The 26,165-nt window shown below is 41.6% G+C and overlaps 1 protein-coding gene across 1 annotated transcript; it reads left to right on the top strand.

The window, feature by feature from the left end:
* Nucleotides 1-763: 763 nt before the first annotated feature.
* Nucleotides 764-9,641, top strand: TMEM130 (transmembrane protein 130). The gene is made up of 7 exons (XM_009286371.1): nt 764-1,064; nt 2,953-3,121; nt 4,518-4,687; nt 5,334-5,418; nt 7,347-7,549; nt 8,601-8,713; nt 9,465-9,641. Exons 1-7 carry the CDS (start codon nt 764-766, stop codon nt 9,639-9,641), a joined length of 1,218 nt encoding a protein of 405 aa, XP_009284646.1.
* The last annotated feature ends 16,524 nt before the right edge of the window (nt 9,642-26,165 follow it).

Here is a 26,165-nt window from a genome sequence, read left to right as displayed (position 1 = left end):
TTCATCCCCCAGCCTGTATTGATACTGGGGGTTGCCCTGACCCAGGTGCAGGACATTGCACTTGGCCTTGTTAAACCCTCATGAGGTTCACACAGGACCACTTCTCGAGCTTGTCCAGGTCCCTCTGGATGGCAACCGATTTGCCAGTAGGGCATGGTACAAGTTTCATTTACATTGGGATTTTTGGTCCTTTCCTGGAAAGGGAAGTCAGTGGTGGACCACAGAGAGGAAGAAGCTGGTACTAAGGGGGTTTTTTTTGTTCAGTTAGGAGGAAGGTGGGGGAGACTTGTGGGTCAACAGAGCTGTCATAGGAATCTATTGGATGAAATCTTACCTGAGTTTGAAAGTTCATTTTTTTAGGACAGAGATTAGAGCTAAGCTTGACTTCCTTCCAGTAGCTGGAAGTTTAGTGACCAAGTTAGATCATTAGTGACACTGAACCTACAGCCAGCGCCCAGCTCTGCCTATAAAACCTCATCAAAGTTTTTGTGATGTTCTAGTCTGAAGCTCCCTTCTACTATTAACATTTCTACGACCCAGTCTACCACGTCGTTTAATGCTACTTGTTTGAACTCGTATATATGTGCAACAGTTTCTGTTCCAGGTTTTTAAATGGTAAAAAAAAAAAAAAGGTGGTAAAATCTTTGCTGGGATGAGTGTCATTGCAAGTCACATAACTCCAGCTGACTAGTTAAAATGTGTAAATAAATAAATAAAATAAAACATGCAATACAACAAGCTTGCTTTGGTTTTTTTTCTTCTGATGTCCACAGAGGAATATGGTCTGGAAATAACCAACAATGGTCCCATCACAACAGGAGCTCAAGCTACTGTTCACGCCAGTCTAAGTATGAAGAATGACAGTGTCGCATCAAACTTGTATCACTTCAACTGGATTTATGCTCCTCTGATTCTGATAGAGAAATCCGAGCAGCGGTTTAACTCCGTAATTAATGTGACCGGTGAATTTCCTGGGACTTTTCCTGTATCTGTCTGGGTGACTCATAGAAACTGCTGGTTATGTCGACCGGTTGCTAGAAATGTCACTATGCTTCAGATTACAGGTAAAATGGCTTTACAACTTCTACATCTTCAGGAATTCAGTTTACATCAGGATGCTTGCTGCCTTTCCTAGCATCAGAAAAATGAAAGCCAGGCGTAAATACGGCTTCTGCCAACAAACTCTGATTTGTGTAGCCCTTTGATTGAAGGTGGTTTTGGATGGCACTATACTAACTGGGCCATGCTGTAGCCTGCCTATGTCCAGGAAGCAAGTGTGATCCTGCCCGTTTTCCTGCCTCTATCACTTAGAGAAACTGAACTAGAAACCAGATGCTTCAGTAGCTGCAGTTCACATATCAGCGTTGTTCAGTGATGTCCAGGCTCCTAAAACAATGCTTCCTATACTGCTTCCCAGCATTTCTATTCCTAAAGTTAGGATGGCCGGCAGCAGTGACAATCTACTGATTTTCCCTGTTGCATGACATAGCAAAATCTTAGGCCATCAGCACAACAGAGCCATTACATTTTCTTTTAAAGTTCTGACTGAGAGTACTGAAATTGGATGTGAAGTCATGGCTGCGTTTCCAAATATTACTAAGTGCATTTTCAGCTTACTGGGAATATTCATAACCATAAATATGCATTTTTTGACAAATTAACCAATGATGCAGTACGGTTAACCTAATTTCTGATACAGGGATTGACATGAAATACCATCTGACAGCTTCCCACAATCCCTTCTTTCAGAGACTAGTAACCACATCCTTCCAACCACATGTCCCAATGCTCTACTTATACACTCCAAAATAGACCCAGCTCCCAGCCAAAGATAAGGACATGCATGAGGACAAAAGAGCTAACCACAGGGCATAACTGACATTTTGGGGAATAGCTATTGAGATTTTTCTTTGAGGAACACCAAGCTTTATAAAAGTATACATGAGATCTTTTCTCTCTGAAGAACTGCTGCCCTGCTGAATATCTACTTATTCCTTTCTCGCTTTGCACTGTCTTATATTCTTATGCCACAAGCAAAAGGGATAGAAGCTTTCTATAGCTGTGAAAGGTAAGATCCCATTGTACCTTTCTGCCTTCCCCAAGCAGGAGCACCCACAGGGGCTTCACGGGGCCCAAGGGTAGTTGCCAATAACGCATATAAATTACAACTCCAGTTAGTAAGTTACCAGCCCCATTCTGAAGCAGTAATTGTGATTCTTATTTGTGCATCATCAAGAGAACAGTTAACCAGATTTAATGAATTGTTAACAAGTTAAGAGTCTGTTACTGGTAATTAATATCCCATTAATTTTATCATGAAGTGGTAAGTGTATCATCATAATACCTCTTTATTCATAGGTTAGAGAGGTTTTTTAGATCAGCCTTTGCCAGTGCTTGTAAACAAACTTAAGCATAGGATCTCTCACAGATACCAAAATCAAAATTTCACCTTTTCTGTATTCACAATATGTAGCGCATCTGTTATTCATAGTAGCTAAATTTTCATTTCTGTGGAAGTAGCTAAAACTAAAAAACAAAAACCAGCAACATAAAAAACCCATAAAACAAACAAACAAAAACTACCACCCCAAACATGAAGGGCGTGTATACTGGTTTGATTCTGAATCCCTTGATCTAGACACTTGAAGTTAATCCCAGTTCTTTTTAAATCAATAGTAAAAATTGATATTGACTTCAATCAGTCCAGGATTATTTCTCTTAGTTCTGTTAGAAGCTTTATCATGGCCCAACCCTAAATAAGTAATTTAATCTCTCTGCCTCACTAATGCATGTAACAACACTGAGTAATAGATATAAAATACACTTAACCACTTGGAATAGGACACAGAAAGACTTCTGCGCTACATTTTAAATAATGTTTTGATACTCACACAGAGCATGCTATGAAAGTGATATATGCTGTCATTCTTTCTCCACCTTATTATTCTGCAGAATTTATAACAGGGAATCTTACCATTGCCCAGATAGAAGACAGTAGATTTATCACGCATGGTTCTAGTTCCTCCACGGGCGCTGTCACCCGGATTTCTTTCTGTCTTCATGACCCAAGTAATTACTTCAAGTCAGCATCATTTGTCTACAACTGGGATTTTGGAGATGGGTAGGTGTGGTTACTTTGTTTGCTTCAATGAGTATTCAAGATGGCTCTGATTCAGATGCTCATCTAGAGAAAAATTCTGATGAAATCATAGGGCAAAGCATACACCTTTGTCAGTTGGTACATTCTTAGCATGTCAACCAGGTGAATTATGAACTTCTTATGAATTTACTTATTGTAAATTGTTATTTTAAAACATCATTACGCCTGCAGATCTCCGTTATCAGGTTGCTGTTGTTGAATAAGTGAATAATTTGTGCACTTAAGGAAAATGGAAGCAGTATACCGTCCTGTGGTTGGGCAGTAAGTAGCTGTTACTATCACTAGCTGCCCATAAATATACCACAGCTTGGGTGAGGAGCTTCTGAAAGTGTATAGGTCTCTCAAATAATATAGAGGTGCACATTAACACACACCTAATACTTACCTAATAACAAAATGGAGGGGGGGGGAAAAACCCAACATAGCTCATAACCGTCAGAAATAAAACCATGGGTAGTATCTAGCCCTTAAGCCACTCTGCAGTAGGAAGGAAAAAAGACATTCAGTTATTTTCCTTCTCTGAGGATGAATATCTGTCCAATACAAATAAGTGTATGCAAATAGAAATGTAAGCTTTAGTCTTTGAATACTAAGTTTTTTGTTTCTTTCTTTCTCCCCCCTGCCCTGCCTTAGTGCTTCAGTTAACTTACAGTCCACCTGCTACAAAGGTAGTTTTCATAACTTACTGACTATTCCTATTCCATTTTGTGAATTCTTTTAGCATTATCTTTAGTTTCTTTGATTAAAAATGCATAAATATACTCTGGGTCTTATACTGATTGTAGTTTTATTGGTAATGCCACAGACATTAATCCTCATTGATATGGACATAAAGTAGAATTAGAATCACAGCCAACTGTAGCATTGTCTATAAAGAAAATATATTCGAGCTTGCTCCTTTTTAAATCAGAAATATGCAAGGACTTGGTAAAAGGCAATTTTGATTCTAAATCTTTTCATGTTACACATAGAGTTTATCAGATTACCAAGGAACCCTTTGTCTACTATAACTGCTCTACCATGAGGAATCGCACGGTGCATCTGAAAGTCATAGCTGAATGGGAGCAAATTGGAAGCATCATACATGAAAGAGAAACAGTGCAGAAAACTGGTGACTTTACCACTGCTCTGGAGCTGCATAAATATACTCTGGGTCTTCTACTGATTGTAGTTTTATTGGTAATGCCACAGACATTAATCCTCATTGATATGGACATAAAGTAGAATTAGAATCACAGCCAACTGTAGCATTGTCTATAAAGAAAATATATTCGAGCTTGCTCCTTTTTAAATCAGAAATATGCAAGGACTTGGTAAAAGGCAATTTTGATTCTAAATCTTTTCATGTTACACATAGAGTTTATCAGATTACCAAGGAACCCTTTGTCTACTATAACTGCTCTACCATGAGGAATCGCACGGTGCATCTGAAAGTCATAGCTGAATGGGAGCAAATTGGAAGCATCATACATGAAAGAGAAACAGTGCAGAAAACTGGTGACTTTACCACTGCTCTGGAGCTGTTAGGTAATGATAAAACATTCTGCATACTCAAAACAGAACTTTCTATAGATGTACAGATACAATCTAGCTTTAATATGATAATATAATTTCAGCATTGTTTCACATGCAAGAACTGGTCAACATTATTCAATGAAGAGTTTCCATTGCAAAATGGACTTTGCACTGTTCTAGTGCAGAAAAAATGGGGGGAAATATACAAAATCTTCCATTTCTTTTTGTTTTACCAGAAGTTTCATTGTCTTTTGTAAAAGTCGTACATACAGTTAAAACTTAGAATAAAATGTTTACTGTAATTTATGGAGGATTTGTTTAATTTATGCCAGCTATCCCTAAAAAATAAATTAGTTAAAATAAGCATTAGGAAAACCTCATTGATTTGATCAGCTTCCAGAGTAAATAAACACATAAGTAAAAATGTAAAGATTAATAAAGTAGTTGATTATATATTAAAAAGAAATCACAAAACATTCAGAAAACTTGCTACAACTCTACTGCTAGGTTTCCTTTTTGGGTGTGAGGCAAGTATTACTATTTGTGTGACTGATGGAGCTAAAATCTGTGAAGTCTATGAAAACAAACCTTCACTGGAAAACCAGTGAATTTCAAGTTTACATGTGGAGTGTGACATGCTTTTTTTTCTTCCTCTCAGATGCTGTTAAAAGTATTAATGTAGTGGGCTCCAGAGAGACTCATGTAATGGAAAACCTGAGTTTATCTCTTCATATCAATGGCACGTAAGTAGCAAACACAACTTCTTTCCCCAAAAAGCATTGTCTATTTAAGTGTTTTTCCCCACTATTTCCTTAAAAAGTCAGTTGCACCCCACAGAACTGTTTCTTAAAACAAAAAATAAATTTCCTTTGAGCAAAATACTGTTGAATATTGCTTTTTCCTGACTTGAAATACCATGAACTCTAAAAGCCTGAAAGAGCCTGCATCTTTACGGAAAAGTAGAGTCCTTCTACGTAAAGCAAATGTTATTTTTACATCTTTGTAAAAAGAATGTTAAAAGAGAACTACCCAGAGAAAGACAGTGGGAAAAATTACATTTTAAAACTTCCTTTTGAATTTTTCTCCTTGACCAATTTCCCCACCATTAAATTAAACTGAGAGTCCTGAATTAAATTAAATTCAGAGTCCTGTTGCATAGCAATGATCCTTGACTGGCACATGGGAGTGATGGGTTTGGGGAATAATTTTGGCAAAGTTAAGATGAATAAGAGAGAGAGGGTCCATGCAGTGAGGACTATAGGAATATAGGAGAGTCATGAGCACCTCGGTCCTAGCACAAGCTCTCTCAAGCTGCACTATTTAGAACACATCAGAGGGGTTTTTTGTACGGCAGAAGCATTTTAAATACCATTGAAACACTCAGGAAAGCTCCTTCACCATAAAAACTCCATGACCACAGAAGTCATTTGTTCTCCAGAAGAGTGACACTTTCACATTCTGCACCTGGGAGCTGTTTAGGCTAATGCTGGATTTAAAAAAAAAAAAGAAAATAAAAAGAAAAAGAAGAAAAAGAGCAGGACTGTTAATAGAGATGTAGGATGGAGTGAGCAACGCAGAGTCATTTGCCAAAGGCATAAATAGCCCATATAGACAAAGCAGCACAGTTTGCATTCAGAAAGTGAATGGCACATTGGCAGGAGTGGAAACTGGAGATGGCATACAAGTAAATATGAACAGCCAAAAACCATTACAGGCAAACCTGAGACCCCTAAAAGCAGGCTTTGTTTTAGGATAGACAATGTTTGCCAGACCTAACCTCCTAGCCACAGGACTGGGACTGATGCAATAGGAGTTTATGACAGAGAAGCAATGACAAAGGCTTGAGAGATGGGTTATCAAAAACAAAGTTAGAAAATGAGCTAAACACATAAACATGCTGCTTTCTTTAGCAGAGAATGTCCTAAAGAGATAAGGAACAAAATGCTAATAAGATGGGGTAAAGAAAAGCTCTATCTGTTGTCAGAATCAGAGTCCACAAGTGAGTAAAGTGAGTCCAAGCCGAATCAGTTGGAACAAGGGTCTGAAAACGTAAATAAAAGGCATCAATGAGACATGGTAAGAAGACACATGGCCGTAAAGTGGATTGCATCTAGATTGCCTGATAGCAAATAAAAACATTTTTGTTATTGTAAGGGAGTACTGTGATCCTTGCAATTTATTTACCTTTTCCAGGTATTAGTCCATTGTACAGAGCTCATCTTACATTCTTTCCAGTTTTGGTTGTAGGGTTTTTTTAATCAGAAAAGTCTTGGGTGTACTTCAGTAGCACAGACAGTGATCGCCACTGTGCGAAAAGGACAAACAACCTATACTCCCTTGGAAGGGCAGGAAAAAATGTTCCTTTTTATCTTTATTGGAGAAGGACTGTAGGGTTTTCTACACACAATGGCCTGCCTATGACCCACACAGGTATTTAGGTCTCAGCTGAAAGGCTTGCTTTTATAGAAGCATCACAAAGAACTTTTTCAATTGACAAATGCTATAAACCAAACAATTGTGCAGTTAATTACTTCTCTATTTGTATTTAGATTAACTTCATTGTTTTAAAAATTATTATGCTATTTTAACCAAGTGATTCATCAGCTCTTAGCTGAAATTTTTGTGAAGTTTTCACCTAATTTTTCTTTTCTTTTTGTTTTTGTCATTTCAGCCCGCCGCTGGCATTATGCTGGCTTATAAAGTCTGAGTGCATTCCACTTGAAGGTGAAAAATGCCATCTGGTGGTGATTAATGGCTCCTGCTACAATCTCAGCCATACCTTCAGTGATGCTGGACAGTATTGCCTCAGTGTCAGGGTGGAGAATGGCATGACGATGCTGCAGACGTACCATGAAATAAAAGTGTGGCCAATAGGTGAGGAGCAGCTAGTCTGAGCAGCACGGAGATTCCCATCTGTCAGGGAACCGAGAGTCTCAAATGTGTCAGGGACGATTACTAGCCTGCAGATGAGGTTTCTGGAAACTGGTATAGAACCCTAAAAGCATAGGAAGCAGGAAGAGAAAGGAGAGCCTATAATGTGCCTACTGTAATTGCTCTGAGCTCCTTGCATCCTGCTGAACCCTTAGTCTCAAGAGCATCTTGAAGCTAATGAGTTTCCTGGGAAGGCCAAGTTACTTAAATTACATTTTTTTTCAGTTTAAATAGTCTGGCTCTTGTAGTTACAGAGGGTAACTAGGAAAACATATGCATCTGTAACACTCCCTTAATTAAACAGTCTCAATTCTTCTTTTTGTTTAGCTTAGTTACGTTTTTTTTAAGGGTAGATTTTTCTAGGCCTCCATTTCATTACAGGTTTCTGTCCCCACAGCCAGCAATCCCCACTGGCTCCCCCATGCATGCTCACACATGCCCCTCTTGGGTCCCTGAATCATCTGAGAAAGTGGTTAGTTGGCCAAGTGGAGAGGACCTGACCAGGGAACAGCCAGGCTGTGATGCAGAATGGTTATACCATCTCACCATGGGCCAGCACTTGTATACAGACAGGACAGCTCACTCCAGAAGGCACTGGTGTACATTCAGGGCTAAGTGTGCAAATCCTCTTTGCTGGAGGCTGCTAGCTGCTGTGAAGATGAGGTTCCTTCCTATCGTCTTGGGGTACCACAGGGGTACAAACACCCTGGAGAGTTAGGGCTAGCATATGTAACTGGGTGGGGTTTTTTAGGGTGTTCAAGGGAAAAGAGGGGTAAAAAAGGGAAAGACCCTTACAACCTCACAACCCCGCATTCCCACTTCTGAGATTTCAGAAAGACCTGAAGTGATCTGGGCTGAAAAATTTATTCCCTGTTACACACATTTCCTTTGTTGTAAAAATACGAAAACTCCTAAAACATCGTTTCCTTCTCACTGTTGCCTCTTCTCAGTGTATTGTATCAGCCCGGGAATGTGCCCTTGTGCTCTTTCCTAGGGATCCACCCGGCTTTCTTTGTCCTGCTCTGCATCACCCTGGTTTCAGTGACGCTAGGACTGGTGCTGTACACAACCTTTCGAAGCAACACACAACAAAAAGATCTCGTGGAGGTATTCAGTTACTCTTACTTTGAGCTGGGATAGTAATTAGATACCTTTCAGCCATGTCCCTTCTTCAATCCCCAGACAAACAGAGCGGGAGGGACCATTTCCCTGGTACATCTGATGCATTCCATGGAAAAATCTGAACAGTGTACGCAAACACTTTAAGCAGCAGGCATGCTTCTGGCTTGTTGCGGAGAACTGTAGCTATAATTCAAGTTGCCAGGGCTATCGTGGGCAGTTTGTTAATACTCCCAAGCAGGTGCTTGCATTGAAGTATCCCTTCCGGAGGATCTACCTCAGAGTGGTTACATGAAAGAAAGCAGGGGGGTAGCGAGAGAGGATACAGGATAGTAAAAAAGGGTGGGTATGTTACCTGAAGCAGCACTAAATTGTCACCTGACCCTAGTATGTGACCTTTATCTTCCCAGCTCCCTTCCATCTCTGGTGTAGCTTTCACCTGCTACATTATCATATCTGTAATAAGCATGAGCTCCTAAATCAAAAGTAGCTTTCGTGGCCCTTCGGAAAGTACCTAATATATTTTACATCACGCCACAATATGAATAATATACCTCTAGAGAGACTGCCTGTGAGCCAGGTGTGCAGCAGGTATAAATCAGAAGTCTATTTGAAGTTGGTGACTGGCTGAAACTGGTTGAGGACCAAGTGCCATTTCTGGCCCTAAGTATTCTTGCTGGACTCACTTGAGCCAGTAGGACCCAAATTAAAAATGATCTCTTTGATGTTCCTTTTCCAGGTAGCTGACTTCGACTTTTCTCCACTGTCTGATAAAAACCTGTCTTCTCATTCAGAGTCAGGCTGTGGCCAAATATGTTGCAGATTATGTTTTCTTCGGTCATCTCAAGAAGCTGCCAGGGAGAGTCATGAACTTCTACATTCTTTTTACAAGCCAGTCAAAATGTACACAGTGTGAAGAACACAATTGCACTTTGGTTACACTAACTGCTGAGTTTAACTTTCTCAGTTATGATGAGTTAAAAGCCCAGTGCTGCATGAACGGTTTGGTTTTGCCAATGCAATGAGGTTAACCACTTTAAGTCCAGCACTTGAGCATTTCATTCTCTGAACTAAAAAAGAGCAAGCCCTGAAACACAGTAAAAGTATCTTTGTATTTTTAAATTATACGGGTGTATACATTTACAGTTGTAAATGCAGCATTTTATTCTTATGAAAGATTGTTTTATGTGAAGGTTTGCTAAGCTCACTACCTCTTGTAATTTCTCTGTTCCTTCTGCTGTCTGTTTCAAAGAAGAAAACATTTAAGACAAACATACCTTTCTTTCCTATGTTACAACAATATTACTGGAAATGGAAGTCACTCAAAATGCTGTTGAATGTGTATTTATTCTAAAAAGGAACTGATTTGTCCAGGTTGAGAATTGCCTAGGTGCTTCCAATGAATCAGACTACCTAATTATGTTGTCTTTTTTCCTCCTGCCTTAAAAGACCCCTTTTTTTAAGTTACTGGGCTTCTGTGGGACTGTAGTGGCTGGTGACCTGCTCATGGAGAGCTAACTGCTAGCAGTATTTTGGTGGGATCGCAGCACGTGCTGTAGAAGACTCCACATCTCCAACACTTTGTGAAGTAGCACATCACTCTAATCTGTAGAAGTAGCTTTTCTTTTTTCAGGCTGTTCATTCTTTTCTTTCTTATATTACTACCCAGCTAGTCACCAAAGCTCCTCTTCCAAAAAAATGCAACAACCAGTAGCTCAAAGCTACTCAGCAAAACATATTCAGTTCAAATTCATAGTCAATGTTCAAGGCTGTATAAACTCCATGCCAGCTGCAGACTACCTTCTACCATCAGCTTCCTGCTCAGCCAGGCTTTGCCCCCTGCTACAAGGCATTTCAGAGTACCCTGGAGGCTTTTAAACAAAGGTGCCTTTGTGGCCATTTCTTTTTTTAGACGTGACACACCTTCCCCACCTCTGATTTAAAGCCTATGGGTATCGTGGGCTTGGGGTTTTTCAAGTATGTCATAATTTCTCAAATGCACTGATCGGGAGACAATTGTCTGAATGTGAGGGGATTTACCATGAGGTTTTCGGGATGCTCATCTCACACATTCAACTTCTATGTTTCCTCAGAGAATCCCAGAGCTTCAGTTCCTCTGTGAACAAAATTACATGACCTCAGAAGGGCTTTGTTAATTAACTTGATACATTCAAAATAGAATAGGATCATCTAAGGTAACAAATGATCCAGTAAAACCCAGTTTTTGTCAAAAAGTACTTTCCAAGGCAGAACTTCTTTTGGCTTTTTTTCTAAAGAGAAATTGTATTTATAAGCAAGCTTGTTGATTAGGATTGGTGTCTTTTGTATTCCTTCTCAGTGCCCTGGTGTCAAACTCTTATCTTCAGTCATGTTCAGTCACTGTTAAAAATGTGCCTCTCCTTATCAAAGAAGCTACTGTTCTCGAGAGCTTCAGCTTTATTGCTTATTCCTGAGATCCCAGCCATCTGAGCCACTGCCAAAGGTACGTGACTTGCTCTGGGATGTCAGTGTGTTCTGTAAATGGCTACATGGTCCTTAGGCACTGGAAATAACATAATTCTGATGTGAAAAATGCAACTCAGAGTGATGGTGGCCCTAGACAGACTGCACAGTGACTCTCTGCAGCAGAGGTTTAGTTTGGGCTTCTGTTACTACGTTTGTGACAGACATGTGACCCTTGCTGCTATAATATACCTAAAGACAACCCCTTGGCACACTAATGAATGTGTAAAAAGCCCTTTCTTCTCCATATTGCACTTCTAGCAAAGACAATAACTATGAGAGAGCAGACTCAGTTATAGGTACCTGAAACAGGGGTCATTTCGATTGGAGGAAGATCATATCAAAGGAATAAGACCTATGCTCTGCCCCATTTTCCATTAATATCCAGCTGATTCAAAGGGCATCATGGGGTGTTAGGCCATGAACACTGCTTCTTTGGTTTTATGCCTCCTTGCTCTCCCCAGTATGTCCCAGCTGAGATACAACTGATCATGCTAAACCTGGCTAAAGTGGATATCAACCCCCAGTCAAAAAAGAGAGGGACATGGAGTTAGTGATATGAAAGACAGGCCTAAGAAAATCCCCAATTTTCTATTGAGGAAAGCAGAGCAAATGTCCTTCAGAAGAACATTGGCTCTTATTCTCTTCCTAAAATAAACAAAGGATGGCAAAGGAGTCAAATGATTCAGAAAGGTAGAAAAGATAAAGTGCTGCAAAGTGGAAACTCAACACTATCAAATAGTAGAAGATATTATTCAAGAGCAGATGGAAAAGAATAGAGGTTAGAAAGAAAGACATCTCTTGCAAAAAATAAGCAGTAGAGAAAGTACACTTAAAAGGGCATGTCAAGAAGCAAATTAACCAAGAAAATTTAAACAACCTTAACAAATTGAGGTATAAGTATGAGAAATATTCACATGAACATGTTCCTGAATCCAATATGAAACTGCTTCCTGCACAAAAGTCTGATCTGTGGGTTCAATAAATGCCTCTGAAATTGAAGACAAAAGGTAATTGAGCGGATCAGGATATAGCAAGGAGATTAGTGGGACGTAACAAGGATCAGCAGGAGGATTCATTTTGTTAACCTTAGAAATCAATGACCTGGAAAAAGGAATGTTCCGCAAAACGATGAAACTCACTGATTCAAAACAAGAGTCCAGTGAGTGCGAAGCCAAAGAATGATTAAATTCGGGTGATAAGCAACAGTGTGAGCAGATAAGACATTTATGCAATGAGAATTATTTACAAGGAAATGCATTTGAGGACAAAAATATTCTGGAAAGGCATAGTATAAAAACACACGGTAAAGCAAAAGAACTTCTGTTCTGTCATATAAACAATGGTACCAGTTTGTGCAGTAGATGTGGGGACAAATTAGCCCTTTATCTTAACAGCAGAGCATAAGGCTCAGTGACTGAACGGGTCAAGGCTGAATTCTGTCTTTCATCTCTGGAAAGTAGGTTACGCAGCCCAAGCTGTGACAACAGTTTGAATTCACAAGATCTCTATTGCATTTGCTGGATGCTGTAAGAACGGAAATTGTTTCAACAAGAGGAAGGTGAAGAACTTCATATTTAAATGTTCAGCATTATTATTGGATAATCAGCCAACATTTCACCTTGATTTTGGAGACCCAGTGCCAGTTTCCGTGGAAACTGAAGTACTATCCTGCAGCTGTCCCAAAATTGTTTAAATCCTGCAGATCTCAGCTTTGACAGCCCACCGAGCACTACAAATGTGGATTTTTAAATTGCAGCCACCAACATGGGGAATGCAGAAGTTCCAGAAACTTCTCGGGCCTCATCTTTCAGAGCTGGGTATGCTCATCGCCAGTGTGCATAATTCCTACAGAAGTGTGCATAAGGAGAGCAGTTGCAGTATATAGTGGGTTTTGTACAAAATACCATAGCTGCACAACTGACACAACTACAAGAGCGAATTATACTAGAGCACAAGTAAAAGACTTCTCTGGTCCCACGACTACCCCAGCCAAATAAATTTCTAATGCATTTACTCACAGCAGTCCTGGGAGGCAGGGAAGTGATATTATCACTATTCACAAGAGGCAAAAGGGAGCCATACAGAGATATGGAGCTTGCTCATGCAGAGGCAGGTGTAGATACCTGCATAAAATTCAAGATAAAAAGATTAAGGAACCATGCAGGCCATGTTCTTTTTACAGTCGTTGGAGTGAGGTGAGCACTGCATTCAGGTTGCCTTTTACAGACACCAACTTAGGTATCACGCCTGCCTACCGTAGCTGTAACAAGGAGCCTGGGCGCAGTACATGCAGCGTGGAGTTGCAATTTGTGGACTGTACAGCAGGTGTCTCCCAATGCACAAGAATGTTTCTACTCTACTCACACCCCCACGATGGCTAGGCGTGAGCCACTGGTAAGACTTGCAGTGAATATTTTTATGCACGCCTCGCTGTGGGATGTAAGCTAAATGCACAACCAGATTCAATAAAAGATGCATATTATTCACAATACAAGCACCGTAGTTTGGGGCGCCACCCCAAGCAGGTATGAGAAATTACTCAGTGTCGATCACTACACACAGAAACGCTTGCCCCGCACGGGGTGAGCCCCGCATGTCTCGCCAGAAGGCGATGGATGGATAGACTGAGCAAGTTGTGCAGGCAGTAATGCTCCTGGGAGAGAGCTTTCTGTACTTACTCAATGCACTTGACATGACAACACCCCATCCCACAGTCCCTTACGTCAGTGGGACACATGCTGCGTGATTAGAAACTGGGCCCATTCCCGTGAATGAAAGCAGTATCACCTTCCATAAAGGAGAGTAACTGTGAAGTTTCAATCTACAATGACTTATCTTAAATTAAGGAAAACAAAGGGAAAGCAGCCCACAGTATAAAACACAGCTGAGTGTAAACGTTTCTTGAGATCACCTGGAGGTCCCCATTGCTCCAGTGGAAGGTCTCAGAAATAGGGAAGCAGAAGCAACAAACAGGCATGTTCTGGTTTAATAGCTCTATAAGCTCAGTCCTTCCTGGCAATATAAACTAGGACTCTGTCATTTAAAGCTTTTCAGCTACAATTTAGATACAAAACGAGAACAGACCACAGCAGTAAAAGCTCTCTTAGCTGATCAACAGCATGTACTTAATAGCAAAAAAAAAAACACATATGCCATAGGTTTTTAATGCCTTTTTAGTTTCCTGTCCTTAATGTATTCTTCTTTCATTATATGCAAAGTACTTATAATATTTTGAATTAAATCAAAAAGGAAAAAATAATCTAAAAAATCCAAACGCACTCGCTAATTAAATAGTAATGACCTTACTTTCATTCATGCAATCTTGATAAATTACAGTCTTCCCATACTAATTAACTTCAAGTTTAATGGATTTCTCTCACCACCCCAAGCTATGTAACAAAACACAACATGCTCAGTTTAACAAAAACAAGACAATATTGAAACTGGCCAGTTTGATTCTGCTTCAGCAGAGCACTCAAACACGTGCTTAAGTGCAAACACAGGAGCAGACTTGGAGGAGCAGCTGCTCGGGTAGTGGAAAGGGTCCAAAGGAAAGGTAAACAGCCTCGCTTCAGTGGGAGAGACCAGTTCTCAGGGCCACATCAAATGGCCTACAGCGAGCACCTGCATTCGGAGGGCTGGTGTCTAATGTAAAACCCCTTTCTTAGCCCACTATTGGATTTTTTCCACGTGCAATGAATTCACTTGCAATTCACACTTCCAATGAGTCCAGAGCATTTTCACGGGTCACAGAGGACAAGGAGGACTGGTTTATGACAGGCAGCGTGGCATGTTCTCTGCTGCCCCAGGCCAGTGCCCCGTGCAGGAACGCTGCAGCCATAAAGGCAGATCTGCATTTCTGAACTATCCCCAACAACAGTCAGAGCAGTTCCTGGGAGGCTCTGTATTTGCATGTTAAAGTGTTTTATCATATTTAATTAGACCATTAAAGTAAGGTATTTCTGTTATTAAATAATCTATATGCTTGTGGAGTTGATCTAGGTTATAAGAAAGTAAATTTGAGTGAAAACATTGTAGGAAAATAGGAGAGCTGTTAACCAAGGCGGTATCAGAAAGTGAACGGCAGCCCCTGATACTGGGGAAGAGAGATGGATCAATATAGTCCCCATGAGCCACCAGGGAAAGACTTGGATTTTTGTTACAGCTTGAGTTTTGAATCTGAAATTATTCCAGGTAGATCTACTTGTGATATTTTGAGTTCTTACTTGTGATTTTTTTCTCCCTCTAACAGCAGTAGGATAGTAATGCTCTACCCTGTCAAACAACTGGAAGATTCCACTTATGGATAAAATTATTCATACTCAGTAAGATGAGTGTTTCATATCACAGGTCCACCTCCGCAGAAGGAGTGAGGCATCCATTTCCCATAGATGTCTCACTGCAGATAGGAGTTGCATTCTCAAGTATCCTTAAGACCGATCCAGGCCACGCAGCTTGGATGGGGAGGGGGGAAACTTTCAGAGGCAAGTGGATTTGCAAATAGCCATTATTTTATTTGGGTTTTATTCTCTTTTCTCGGTTTTGTTCTTTCCTTCCCTTTGGCTTGGGAATAAGTAGTGGGGAAAACCTGCTTGCAGACAGGAAGACACCATATAATTAAAGGTAAAGTATTCTATTCAGTTCTTTAGGAGCAACATCGTTTTTCATAATACAGTATGTAAAAAATCAGGTAAGCAGTGCATACATTTTTTATGAACAGGAGGGCCCTCAACTATTACTAATGAAGTACAGAAAGAAAAGACAGGACTCTCAGTAGGGAAATATCATCCATTAAATGCCTCCCTGGGGATCAAATGACACTTACAATTGAGAGACACTAACTGCCTCCTGCATGTCAATTGGTACCAGCAGGACGCCTATTTGTAAAGATTTGTGCTGCCTTTACTCTGTTAGTGTAAGATGCCACATAAATATTTTCTGACCTTTGCAGTAGATATTACCCTTTTTTTTTTTTTCCACAGACCAGCAGCCTGATTTTACTTTTTAAAACCATTGATCCTGCTGAAGAATGAGCACAAGAGCAACCCTATGAGTGTGCACAGGCCCACTGAAGTCAATGGACCTGCTGAACATGTGTTCTGAATGTTTTCTGATCAGAGCTTTAAATACGTCACCCTTTACAACAAGACTTCCATGGTTCTTTTTGTAAAAGCATACCTGCCTTTTACTAAATACCTATCACCACAGATCAAAAGGCTTTTGAAATATGTCCCCTAAGAAAAGCAAAAAATGAGAACTCAGAAATTCATTCATTTCAAAACTGATTAATCAAAGGCAGCTCTTTGATCAGCAAAGAAAGTCCTCAGTTCCAAAACAATGAGCACTTTAATAGGGAACAATTACATCTCTCCGGGTGTGTCATCCTTGAGGCACATATTGGGCTCTCACGGGTGTCACCGTCAGGGCTGCCCAGGACTCTGAGGCACGTCTACTTTTCATTATCGTACGACTTGAAAACTCAGCAGCTTCACCCCATGTACTAACTGCTGCCTGCCTCTGTTTGGCTTTCCAGAGTATGCGGTAATGTTTGCACTAGAGCTCCCTGTGTTTTGGGTTTTTTTATATATATGTGTGTGTGTGTATGTATATATACACACAGAGACATACAGACATATACATGTATTTGTGCAACATCCACTGCCATTCAAATGAGAAATGCGCAGTGATTCCTTCCTGCCATGGATTTTACATGACTCCTATAAAAAAAAAAAACAACTGTAGTCACAAATAAGAGATTAAACAGCAATGTCAAGGTCTGAGAGGAGAGATTACAGATCCCATATCCGCAGATGTTTGCAGCTGCTGACAGTCCTGTGATTTAAAGAGCTGTTCTCCCACGTCATTACAGGACAGGCAAACGTCTGCCACAAATAATCATCAACAGATCCTACCTTTCCCCAGAGAGCTTAGTTTGGATCAAACAGAGCCTGTTCAAAACTTGCCATGCCCATTGCAGAGGTGGCCACAGTTCAGTGACAGGTGAACTGAATCTGTCCTCCAGTGTCAAGAACTCATCAGGGTGTACGATGTAATGAGGACATTTAATAGCCACGCTAAACCAGTAGGAACTCACCCTTTGCGCACTGCTCATTTTGAGTTACTACAAGATGATGAATTGTCAATGACTTTGGGAGGGTCAGTGGCAATAGGAAAGCAACAGATATACGGTTGTTATAATTAACAACTAGCATTCTGCTGATTGTCACACCACAGACAACACAGACATGCAGATTATGTAAAAACAAAATAATTCCTGGGGACTGAGTGTCATGGAAGGAGAAACAACTCCAAAGCAAGCTTTTAAATCAAAAAAAAAAAGAAAAAAACATCTGCAATATCAGGACATTACAAAGGGACTTTCTGTCCAGAAAGAGATGGAAAAAGGCATAGCATTCTTCAGGGAAACATCAAAGTGAAGCAAAAAGCATAAAATGTATGAGGCAATTCTATGGTTTTGGAATTTTCTGGTAACATCTGTGCTCCTGTAAAACGTACTCCTGAGAGCCAAGGAGAAAGACAATGGTAATCAAGGCCTGTGTACAACATTACAGGGAGTTTTCAGAAAAGGTGGGTATCATCATTCACCGGCAGTGACACACAGCGATCTAATCATCCTCTTAAAGTGAGAAAGCTAATGCACAGCGAGAGGGGTGTGAATTCACAGCTTATTAGTTCCTTCCATTTTTCAGGTAGATGCTCTTCCGTGCAAGGTGCTTTAGCCTCAGAGGGCTGCCCTCCCGCTCCAGCTGTGCCATGGGAGCACTCACTGGTGCTTGTCCCTGCACTGGACCTGCCACTTTGAGTACACCATGGGAATTTCCTAATTCACATCAGCCAAATCCCTGGGGCCAGCTCACACCAACCACTTGGCCAGTTTGTGCCAGCCCTACTGATGCTGACTGAACCAAAGGCGCACATGCTCATGCAAACCACTTCTGCCAGCAAATAGGAACGGGCAGCATCCTCTGGCAGAGAAGCACTGAGGAGCATCTGGATCAATAGCATCTTCCGTTGGCTCAGCTGGACCTGCAAAAAGGCATCTGTCCGGGGCCTCACTGCTCCTTCTGAGTAAAGTAAGCTGCTTCACACACAGGAATTCAGGGTGTTAGCTGATGTGCTGTCAGTTCACAGCCTGCTTTACTTCCTACTAATTGTTTACACGAGCTTTGAGCCAACCTTTCTGTTTTCTTCCCTCTCTCCCTAGAACAGCAACTTTACTATCAGTAATTCAGGCAATATAGTGTCTCCTGGGTACGATGAACATACGGAAGTCCCCTTGCAAACCCCAGATATGGCCGCTGTTCTGCTGTTTATTAACAGTAACGTGTTGCAGCGTTTGAGCCAGCAGAGAAACTTGAAAGAAAACAGAGCTGAGCAGCTCTGTTAGACTCAGTCAACCAATGGACAGCAGGTTTGTCGTTCTACAGAACTGCGCCTCTCTTCTGTTCTATCCTGGACTCTTTGGGAGACCTGAAATACCAAATCCCGTGCTAATATATGTTGGTCTGACTCCGCTGTGATCAACTCCGGTTTACACCACCCACAAGTCTAAAAAAATGTTCAACCCAAAAATGTTAAACTGAGAGGATCACAGAGTCACAAGATAAATTAGGCTGGAGGGGAGCCCAGGAGGTCTCTAGTCCAACCTGCTGCTCAAAGAGTGTCAGCCTGAGGTCAGACTGGGTGGCTCAGAGCTCTGTCCAGTCGGGTCCTGAAAACCTCCAAGGATAGAAACTGTACAGCCTTTCTGGGCAGCCTGCTCCACTGCTGAGAGTCCCCAGGGGGAAAACAGGTTCCTTTATACTCGGTCTGAATCTCTCTTGTGTCTATTTATGCCTGCTGTCTCTTATCCTCCCACCACACACCCTGGTGAAGAGTCTGGCTCTGTCTTCTGGAGCCTTTATTGTCACAAGGCTTTTTCTTCCCAGGTGCAAGACTTCGTATTTGTCCTTAATGAATTTTTTATGGTTCCTGCTGGCCTTTCAGCCTATCAAGGTCCCTCTGAATGGCAGGTCTGCCCTCGAGCTACAGACAGGTAGCACCCAGAATTTGGTGTCACCTGCAAACGTGACAAAAGCGTGCTCCATCACCTGCTCCAGGCCACTGGTAAAGGTCATAAACTGGACAGGCCTCAGGACAGACCCCGGAGTACTGCACTTGTTACATGCCTTTGAGTGTGACCAAGATTGATGAGCGAATCAGTTTTTTAATCCATTGAGTTGTCTGTCTGTCCAGAATGTAATATCCCACACTAGATAGAGGAGTACTCTGGGAGACTGTTGAAAGCCTTGCTGAAGTCAAAGTAAATGACACACACTGTTCTTCCCTCATCCACAAATCCTGTTGTTTTACCACTGAAGGCAATCAGATCAGTCAGGCACATTAACTCTTGGTCAGCCTGTGCTGACTGCTCCCAATGACCTTCTCCTCCCTCTGCTCACAAGTGTGTCCCAAGAGGAACTGTTACTTGATGCAAAGGCTATGGAAAATTCAGACATCATCAGATATTCCCATTCAGCAGCACCAACCACGACCACGCCTAGAAGCATCTGCAGCCAAAGCATCTTTGTTTTAAAGATAGATACTATGCAGCAGATGGGCCATGGGTTGGCTGGTGCCAGAATGAGCCCTCTCTTAGCTGAGCAGGACGTACCAGCTAATACGGTTCAGTCATAAGATGTGATGAAACACTTCCATCAGAAAATCAAACTTGAAAATAGTTCATGATCAGTGCTAAAAACAGTAGATTAGGCAATGAGTGCATTTAACCCACTGCTTCAAGAAGAGACATACAAAATCATTTTTTTGAAATCTTCCTGTTACCCTAGAAGTTGCTGTTTCTTATACATCCCAAATTTTGATGTATACTGGGGCACGTTCTTAGTGCTGTATAATTTTTAAAACAGATGGGGCTTCTTTAGTTCCAAAGCTCTTTAGTATGCCATTTTTAAATACAAATCTGGAAAATTTCCACCTAATTTATGCCTTGAAGTTAGCATGATTTCATAGCAGCTGGATCTGTTTCGCTAAACCATACACTCCGCGAACACAGCCTGTACCTACATACTCACATCTGTCTTCAAGAGGGATACAGACCCATGGAATGCAAATGTTTCATCAACATGCATGTGGGACAGCATTACTCCTTGCATGAGATTTTACTTGGGGTTTTAAGGCAGGCTATGCCATTACGGATTCACATTCAATTCTTTATCTATGCTGCACATGCCACGCTTCTGTGAAACTGTTGTAGAATTTTTTGAGAATTTGCTTTATTTTAAGCAAGACCATTTTTTATATTCCTTTAGCATTATAACCAAGTGCCTTAGTACCATCTGTCGAATTACTCACATAGAGCCATAAAAACATTCTAAAATAATCTAATACGCCTTTTATTTGCTGGTGAGTGCCACATTTTAAAACATTTCTAATTCAGATTTGACATGGGTACTAATCAGCGCTCAATATCAGAGGACAAATAAGTATTTTCTCTTTCTAATGTTATGCAGCACTGTAACTTTTCAAAAAATGCAATGTATACGTTACCAGCCCAGCACTGAATCTCACAAGTCACGAAGTTTTGGAGCATGACATTTATTGTGGCTCAGAGGGAATCACGTTGGCTCTGAGAGGGAGTAACATTGCAATCAAAAAGCCTTCAAGAGTGCATCAAGGATCCAGTAAGCTGCACTGAAACTATTCCTCAGCTTCCCTCCGTGGACTCAAGAAGGATGAGCTTTGGTGCTCTGGAGGAGTCAGAGACACCATGAGGGGAAGGAGGAAAACAAGGGTCCTCACGTTTCAACACCTTAAAGGCAGTTTGCCTGCAAACCCGCAAAATATTCTGAAAGCTAAAGCACTGATAACTACAGTTCACATTATTCTCCTCTCTCTAATACCTTAATACAGCATTTAATGCTAGGTTCAGTGTCACAGCCTAAAAGATGACTGCCACACAGACAATCTGACAAGAAAACAAGTAAGTGGCTTATTTTAGGGCGCTTAAGAGGAAAATGCACGTAATACAGCATTTCTAGCTTTTCTTGCAAAACTGTGCCAATACTGCCTGGACATTTTCAGAAGCCCAGAGAGCAAGCAAGGCCATGGGTGCTACTGAAAGCCAATGAAGCAGGAGGGGTCCTGCTAGGAACAGTCCTAGCTCTGCTTTTGAAAGTTGTCCTTCTAGGTTCCCGCTTGTCAAGATGGCTTTTATGAAGTGAGTAACCCAGGACTGCATCACTGCCAGAATTTCGCTTATCTTCAATGCACCTTTGCAGTTCTTTGTCCTTGTTGGGACTTTTATAACAACTCTGTTATAAAAAAAGGTTGCCAGAATACCATGTCAGCTGTATCTTTTCAGGCATTTGGAAGCACTGCAGGTCTGCCAGTAACTCAAGACAAGTAGCACAGATGTTTTTAGATCACAAAGCTCTACAGACACACAGTAAACATATATGTGCATCCAAACATTTATAGGCATATGATAAAGTGCATGTTTCACCTATCTCTACTCCATAAGCACCGCAGATGAACTCTCCCATTCTCTGCTCTAACATTCAAAGGAACACAGAGATTTTTCTGCAATACTGTAAATGATACGGACCCCTAAGCAAGAATATGAATTTCCAGCTTTCTACACACTCTGTGCAAAGTCTCCATTAAAAGTAGTCACCTTAGGTCCCTCTATCTCTTGTCCCTGGCTAACTCAGCTATGCTACTACCTCAGAAACCTGTAGGAGGGATACGAAGGATCCAGACATCGCAGATGGAAATGGCAGCTAAGTAAAGCACTTCACTTCAAAACCTACCTCATCGCACAGGAAACTCCTGTGTAGACAGTCCTTAGTCATCATTGTTTAAACCCAAGTCAGGGATTTTCATACACTTCCTCCTCACTTCTTCATATGTACTTTGCTTCAAAGCCCAAAACAGACAACATTCACAAATTTGACACGTCATTGTAGTCACACAATTTCTAAGTAGTCTTGTGTGGTTCAGACAAAATTAGATTTTCAGAACTCACAGTGATGTCAAAGGACTCAAAAGACAGGAGGTTGGTGGTCAGCAAGGTAAACCAGGGGTGGTAAAGAGGATAAAGCTGGTATTTTGAACAGCAAGCTGCCAGACTGGTGTTGGGCCACAGTGAGGAACCACATCACCTTGAGAGGCACGTGTGTCAACAAGTAGTGGTCCCTAACCCCTGGTTCCCTTATCCGTCGTCTCATGTGAGCCAGGAACTGCAACCTGCTGCCTCCCCAGGGGCAAGATACTGTGATGAGCTGGATCAGCAGCATGTTGACTTTTGATTGGAAACATCTCCCATTTATACCAGGTTTCTGCTAACGTGCTTAATGTCCAATTTGCAAAAATATATATGTATTCTGAAAGACTGTCCTTGACAGGTTGCCAGCTCTTGTGCTGAGGGATGCAATCCAGAAATCCAGAGTTGCTAGGCTCTGTGCAGCTTGCTCTCTCACACACACAAAAAAAAAGAGTATTTCACTTAAGAATAGAAAGTTCCTACTGAAACTCTATCTGTTACGGAAACCTGCTGTCCCTCCTAAGGGTGCTGCCTTATGGAAAGCCACAGCCTAGATCTGTATGTGACCAGGTCACATCATGCAGGGATATGTGCGCCACGTCCCAGTGGTGCTGATGGGAGCTGGCTGCAGATTGCTGCCCTGGAAGAGGGACCTGCCTGTTTCTCAGTCCATGTAAAAGGACTGAGCCCTGGGGCTCTATGTGTAAAAGGATCTGCCTGTGCTATTTGAGCTACAAGAGGAATCCCAGCAGCTCAGACATGGGAGTGTGTTTTGCCTTTGTGCTAAGATGATGACAGTGGGCTGGGCTGTGTTAACCTGTCTTACACTAGACAGGATATTTCATAAGCAAGATCAACATTGAGTAAATAGGGACAGGTTGCGAAGCCCTCCCCCGGGGCTTCCCACACTCCATACATTAAACAAAGATGAGATTTTACATTGTTTTAAACCAGTCACAAAGATGCTCCTCCACACTAAATCTCTGCCTGTTTACAGTACACCACCAACTTTGGTTTTTAAGCTTGACGTAGCGTGAGTTTTGTGTGCCTTTGCTGTACTGTTCTCCGGTGGGAACCTGAGAAGTTGAAATACTGTTGAGAAGCATGTCCTCAACAGGGGTTTCAGCCCAGGTTTGAAGACTCGTGACATTCAAATGGATGAGAGAAGCTTTAGAGAAGTGTCTGAACTTCAGGTTACTCTTCTGAACTGCACTCAGATGCCAGCCCCTAAGGAGTTCACCCATCATTTTTCGAATCTTATTAACTAGAGCTTAAGGGAAATAGCTATAGGTTTTATTCAGCAGGGACATTATGCTGTGTGGAGCAATGCTCTCTGCATTCATTTCCTTTTCTGCAGTGTTTCAGTATTGCACATTATTTAGGCAACAGATCTGAACACAAATAATTGTACAATAAAAAACAGTGACTCAACAGGTTATTGCCACAATAACTCCTACATCTCCACTGTGTACAGAGTTAGCCTGGTTGCCTACCCCACTTAGGAAGCAGATGTAGGTAGCACCATTCCTCATCACTGCTACTCACTGTGCCATTTATCAGCCACTACACAGAGGCGCACATCGCTCACTCAGTGCGTTATTGAGACCATAGGGCATACTGCAAACTGAAAGAGGGGAGAGGGAAAGCAGACCTCTGCTTATCACTATTAGCAAATCTTTCATACACATCTCTAATGTTGCTTCTCCCATTCTTTAGTTTGCAATTAAATGCAGAGCTTATGCAGGGAAGGTAGAGCAGGTGGAAGCACTTCCATCCCATCACACTCTTCACTGTTGTGTTTTCTCCTTCAATGCCCTCTTCTGTTTGACTTTGTATCCCACAGCCAGAGGGATGGGGGCATCATTTCCTAGTCTTCCTTACCAATTTCCGGAAGATTCATGAAACTAAACATGAGAAAAAGGAGAAGGAAACCATGGATTCATTGATATAAACACTCACATTACACCTACAAGTTTGCCACAATACACGTGGGAGAACACAGACCCCAAACTCCACAAAGAGATTGTGCTTTTAAAAGTTTGCACAATTACAGAGCCTGACAACCTGGCCAAATTCACGCAACATGATGGAAAATCCCATATCTCTGCATTACAGCTTCAGCTATAGTTACAGCAGACTGGAAAAGACTGCTGTAAGACTAGAAAATAACCTAACAGGTTTTCAATAGAGTAGAGTCACCTAACTCTCCTCTTCTGTTATAGTACTGAAGTCTTTGCAGTTTACATTTCAAAGACAAAGAAGGAAAAAACAATGAGTGAGCTAGGGAGGTAGCCAGCATGCAGAGCAAACCTATGCGGTGCGGCAATACTCCCTCTCTCCCTCTTTATCCAAACACCTCAGAGGTCCCCACAAAGCCCCAGGGAATTACACAGCCATGAAAAGGAGCAGGGCTTGTGTACAGGCAGCACAGGCATTGCTGAAATCACTCTGCACATAGCCATTTCTGTTCATTTGACTTTTTAGTGCTTGTAACTCCCCTTATAGGAACTCATTACAGCTCATCGCAACAGCAGCCGCTCACCCTGTCATATCTCATTGCACGCCAGAGGAGGCTGCCCTTTCATCTCTGTGGTTTTTTTAAGCTAAGCTTTAGCACATCAGGGGAACATCTTTGAAATCCTCGCTGATTCCCACTGGAAATGGTGCCAAGCGAAAGAATCATTTCCCACGGACATTTTCTTTCCCCAGGGCCACAGGCAGGCTCAGTTCAGCCCTGCTCACAATGTCATCTAGAAACATAACAAGCCCAAACCCCAGCTCTCCCTTTCTTCCAGCAATATTTTCTGGGTCTGTCCAGAGACAGAAAACTCTCCCATCCCAGCCCCAGCTGAAGGCACAGTGGTGGCAGAGGGCAGCAGCAGAGCTACCAAGGCAGCTCTGACAGCTTTTTGAAGCTCATTTAGCCTCAGCTTGGACATTTTAGCCCACATTCTGTGCCAGAGCTGAGCAGGAGAGGTTTATGGTTTGGTAGTTTGGGCTGGAGCATCCCTGGAGTAGGGCGACAAATGGTACCCCCAGACACAGGCACTGCTCTGTGCATTGCTCGTTCCTGGGACACACCGGGCCCCAGTGCTGGAGCAAGTCTTCCCTTCGCCCGTCATCTCGGTACTTTTCCTTTTGAAGCAGTATTGGGAAGAAATATTTAGCTACAGCAAGAAGCCTTGTCTCATTATCTGTGTGGCCTTTTTGATGAATTATAAAGAGCTCATGCTGCTTACTAAGCATGTTACAGATGCCATGCCACAGGCAGAATTTTTTGTATTTTTAAGTGAAAGAAATATTTTCCAGAGGTTTGCTGCAAATGATAGAATGATCTTTGTGCAACGTGGAGACTGGGTGCTCTTGCCAGCTTGGAAACACTTGTACAACACTCATGCCAAGCATGTACTCCGGATTTTGTTTTAGGGAATGCATGATCATTCTCTCTATCACGTCTACATAGCCTCATAGTCAAACCTTTTATTTTGTTCCACAATCTTTAATTTCTCCTCAAAGCATCCCTGCGAGACAAGACATTTTATGATCCCCTTTTTTCAAAGAGAAACTTTAAGATTTATATGGATCACAAAGAGATTTAGGTACTTAAGTAGAAAGTAGAAGCCTAAATCCCACTGAAATGAACCAGAGATAAACCCTCAATAGGACTGAAATGCTTTAATACTTCACTAAATTTCTACCTAAGTGATTTGCCCAAGGTCATGCAGGACATTTGGAAAAACAGCTCCAAACTCCACATCTTGCTCAATAATTACTCTCCCTGTGAAGGATGGAAATTTAGTAATTTTGCAAGCTCATTTGGGAAAACAAACATACCTATTCATAGAATCATAGAATCATTAAGGTTGGAAAAGA

Source organism: Aptenodytes forsteri, unplaced genomic scaffold, assembly GCF_000699145.1.
Source record: "Aptenodytes forsteri isolate BGI_AS27 unplaced genomic scaffold, ASM69914v1 Scaffold55, whole genome shotgun sequence".
NCBI classification, from domain to species: Eukaryota; Metazoa; Chordata; class Aves; order Sphenisciformes; family Spheniscidae; genus Aptenodytes; species Aptenodytes forsteri.
Note: the sequence above shows the minus strand (reverse complement) of the source record. Positions and strands in the feature narration are given on the sequence as shown.

Excerpts from the sequence above, each read along its gene's own strand:
- TMEM130 (XM_009286371.1), top strand. The coding sequence starts at position 764 with ATGTCCACAGAGGAATATGGTCTGGAAATAACCAACAATGGTCCCATC. Across the intron at positions 5,419-7,346 it reads TCTCTTCATATCAATGGCAC|CCCGCCGCTGGCATTATGCT; the intron begins GTAAGTAGCAAA and ends TTGTCATTTCAG. Across the intron at positions 7,550-8,600 it reads AATAAAAGTGTGGCCAATAG|GGATCCACCCGGCTTTCTTT; the intron begins GTGAGGAGCAGC and ends GCTCTTTCCTAG.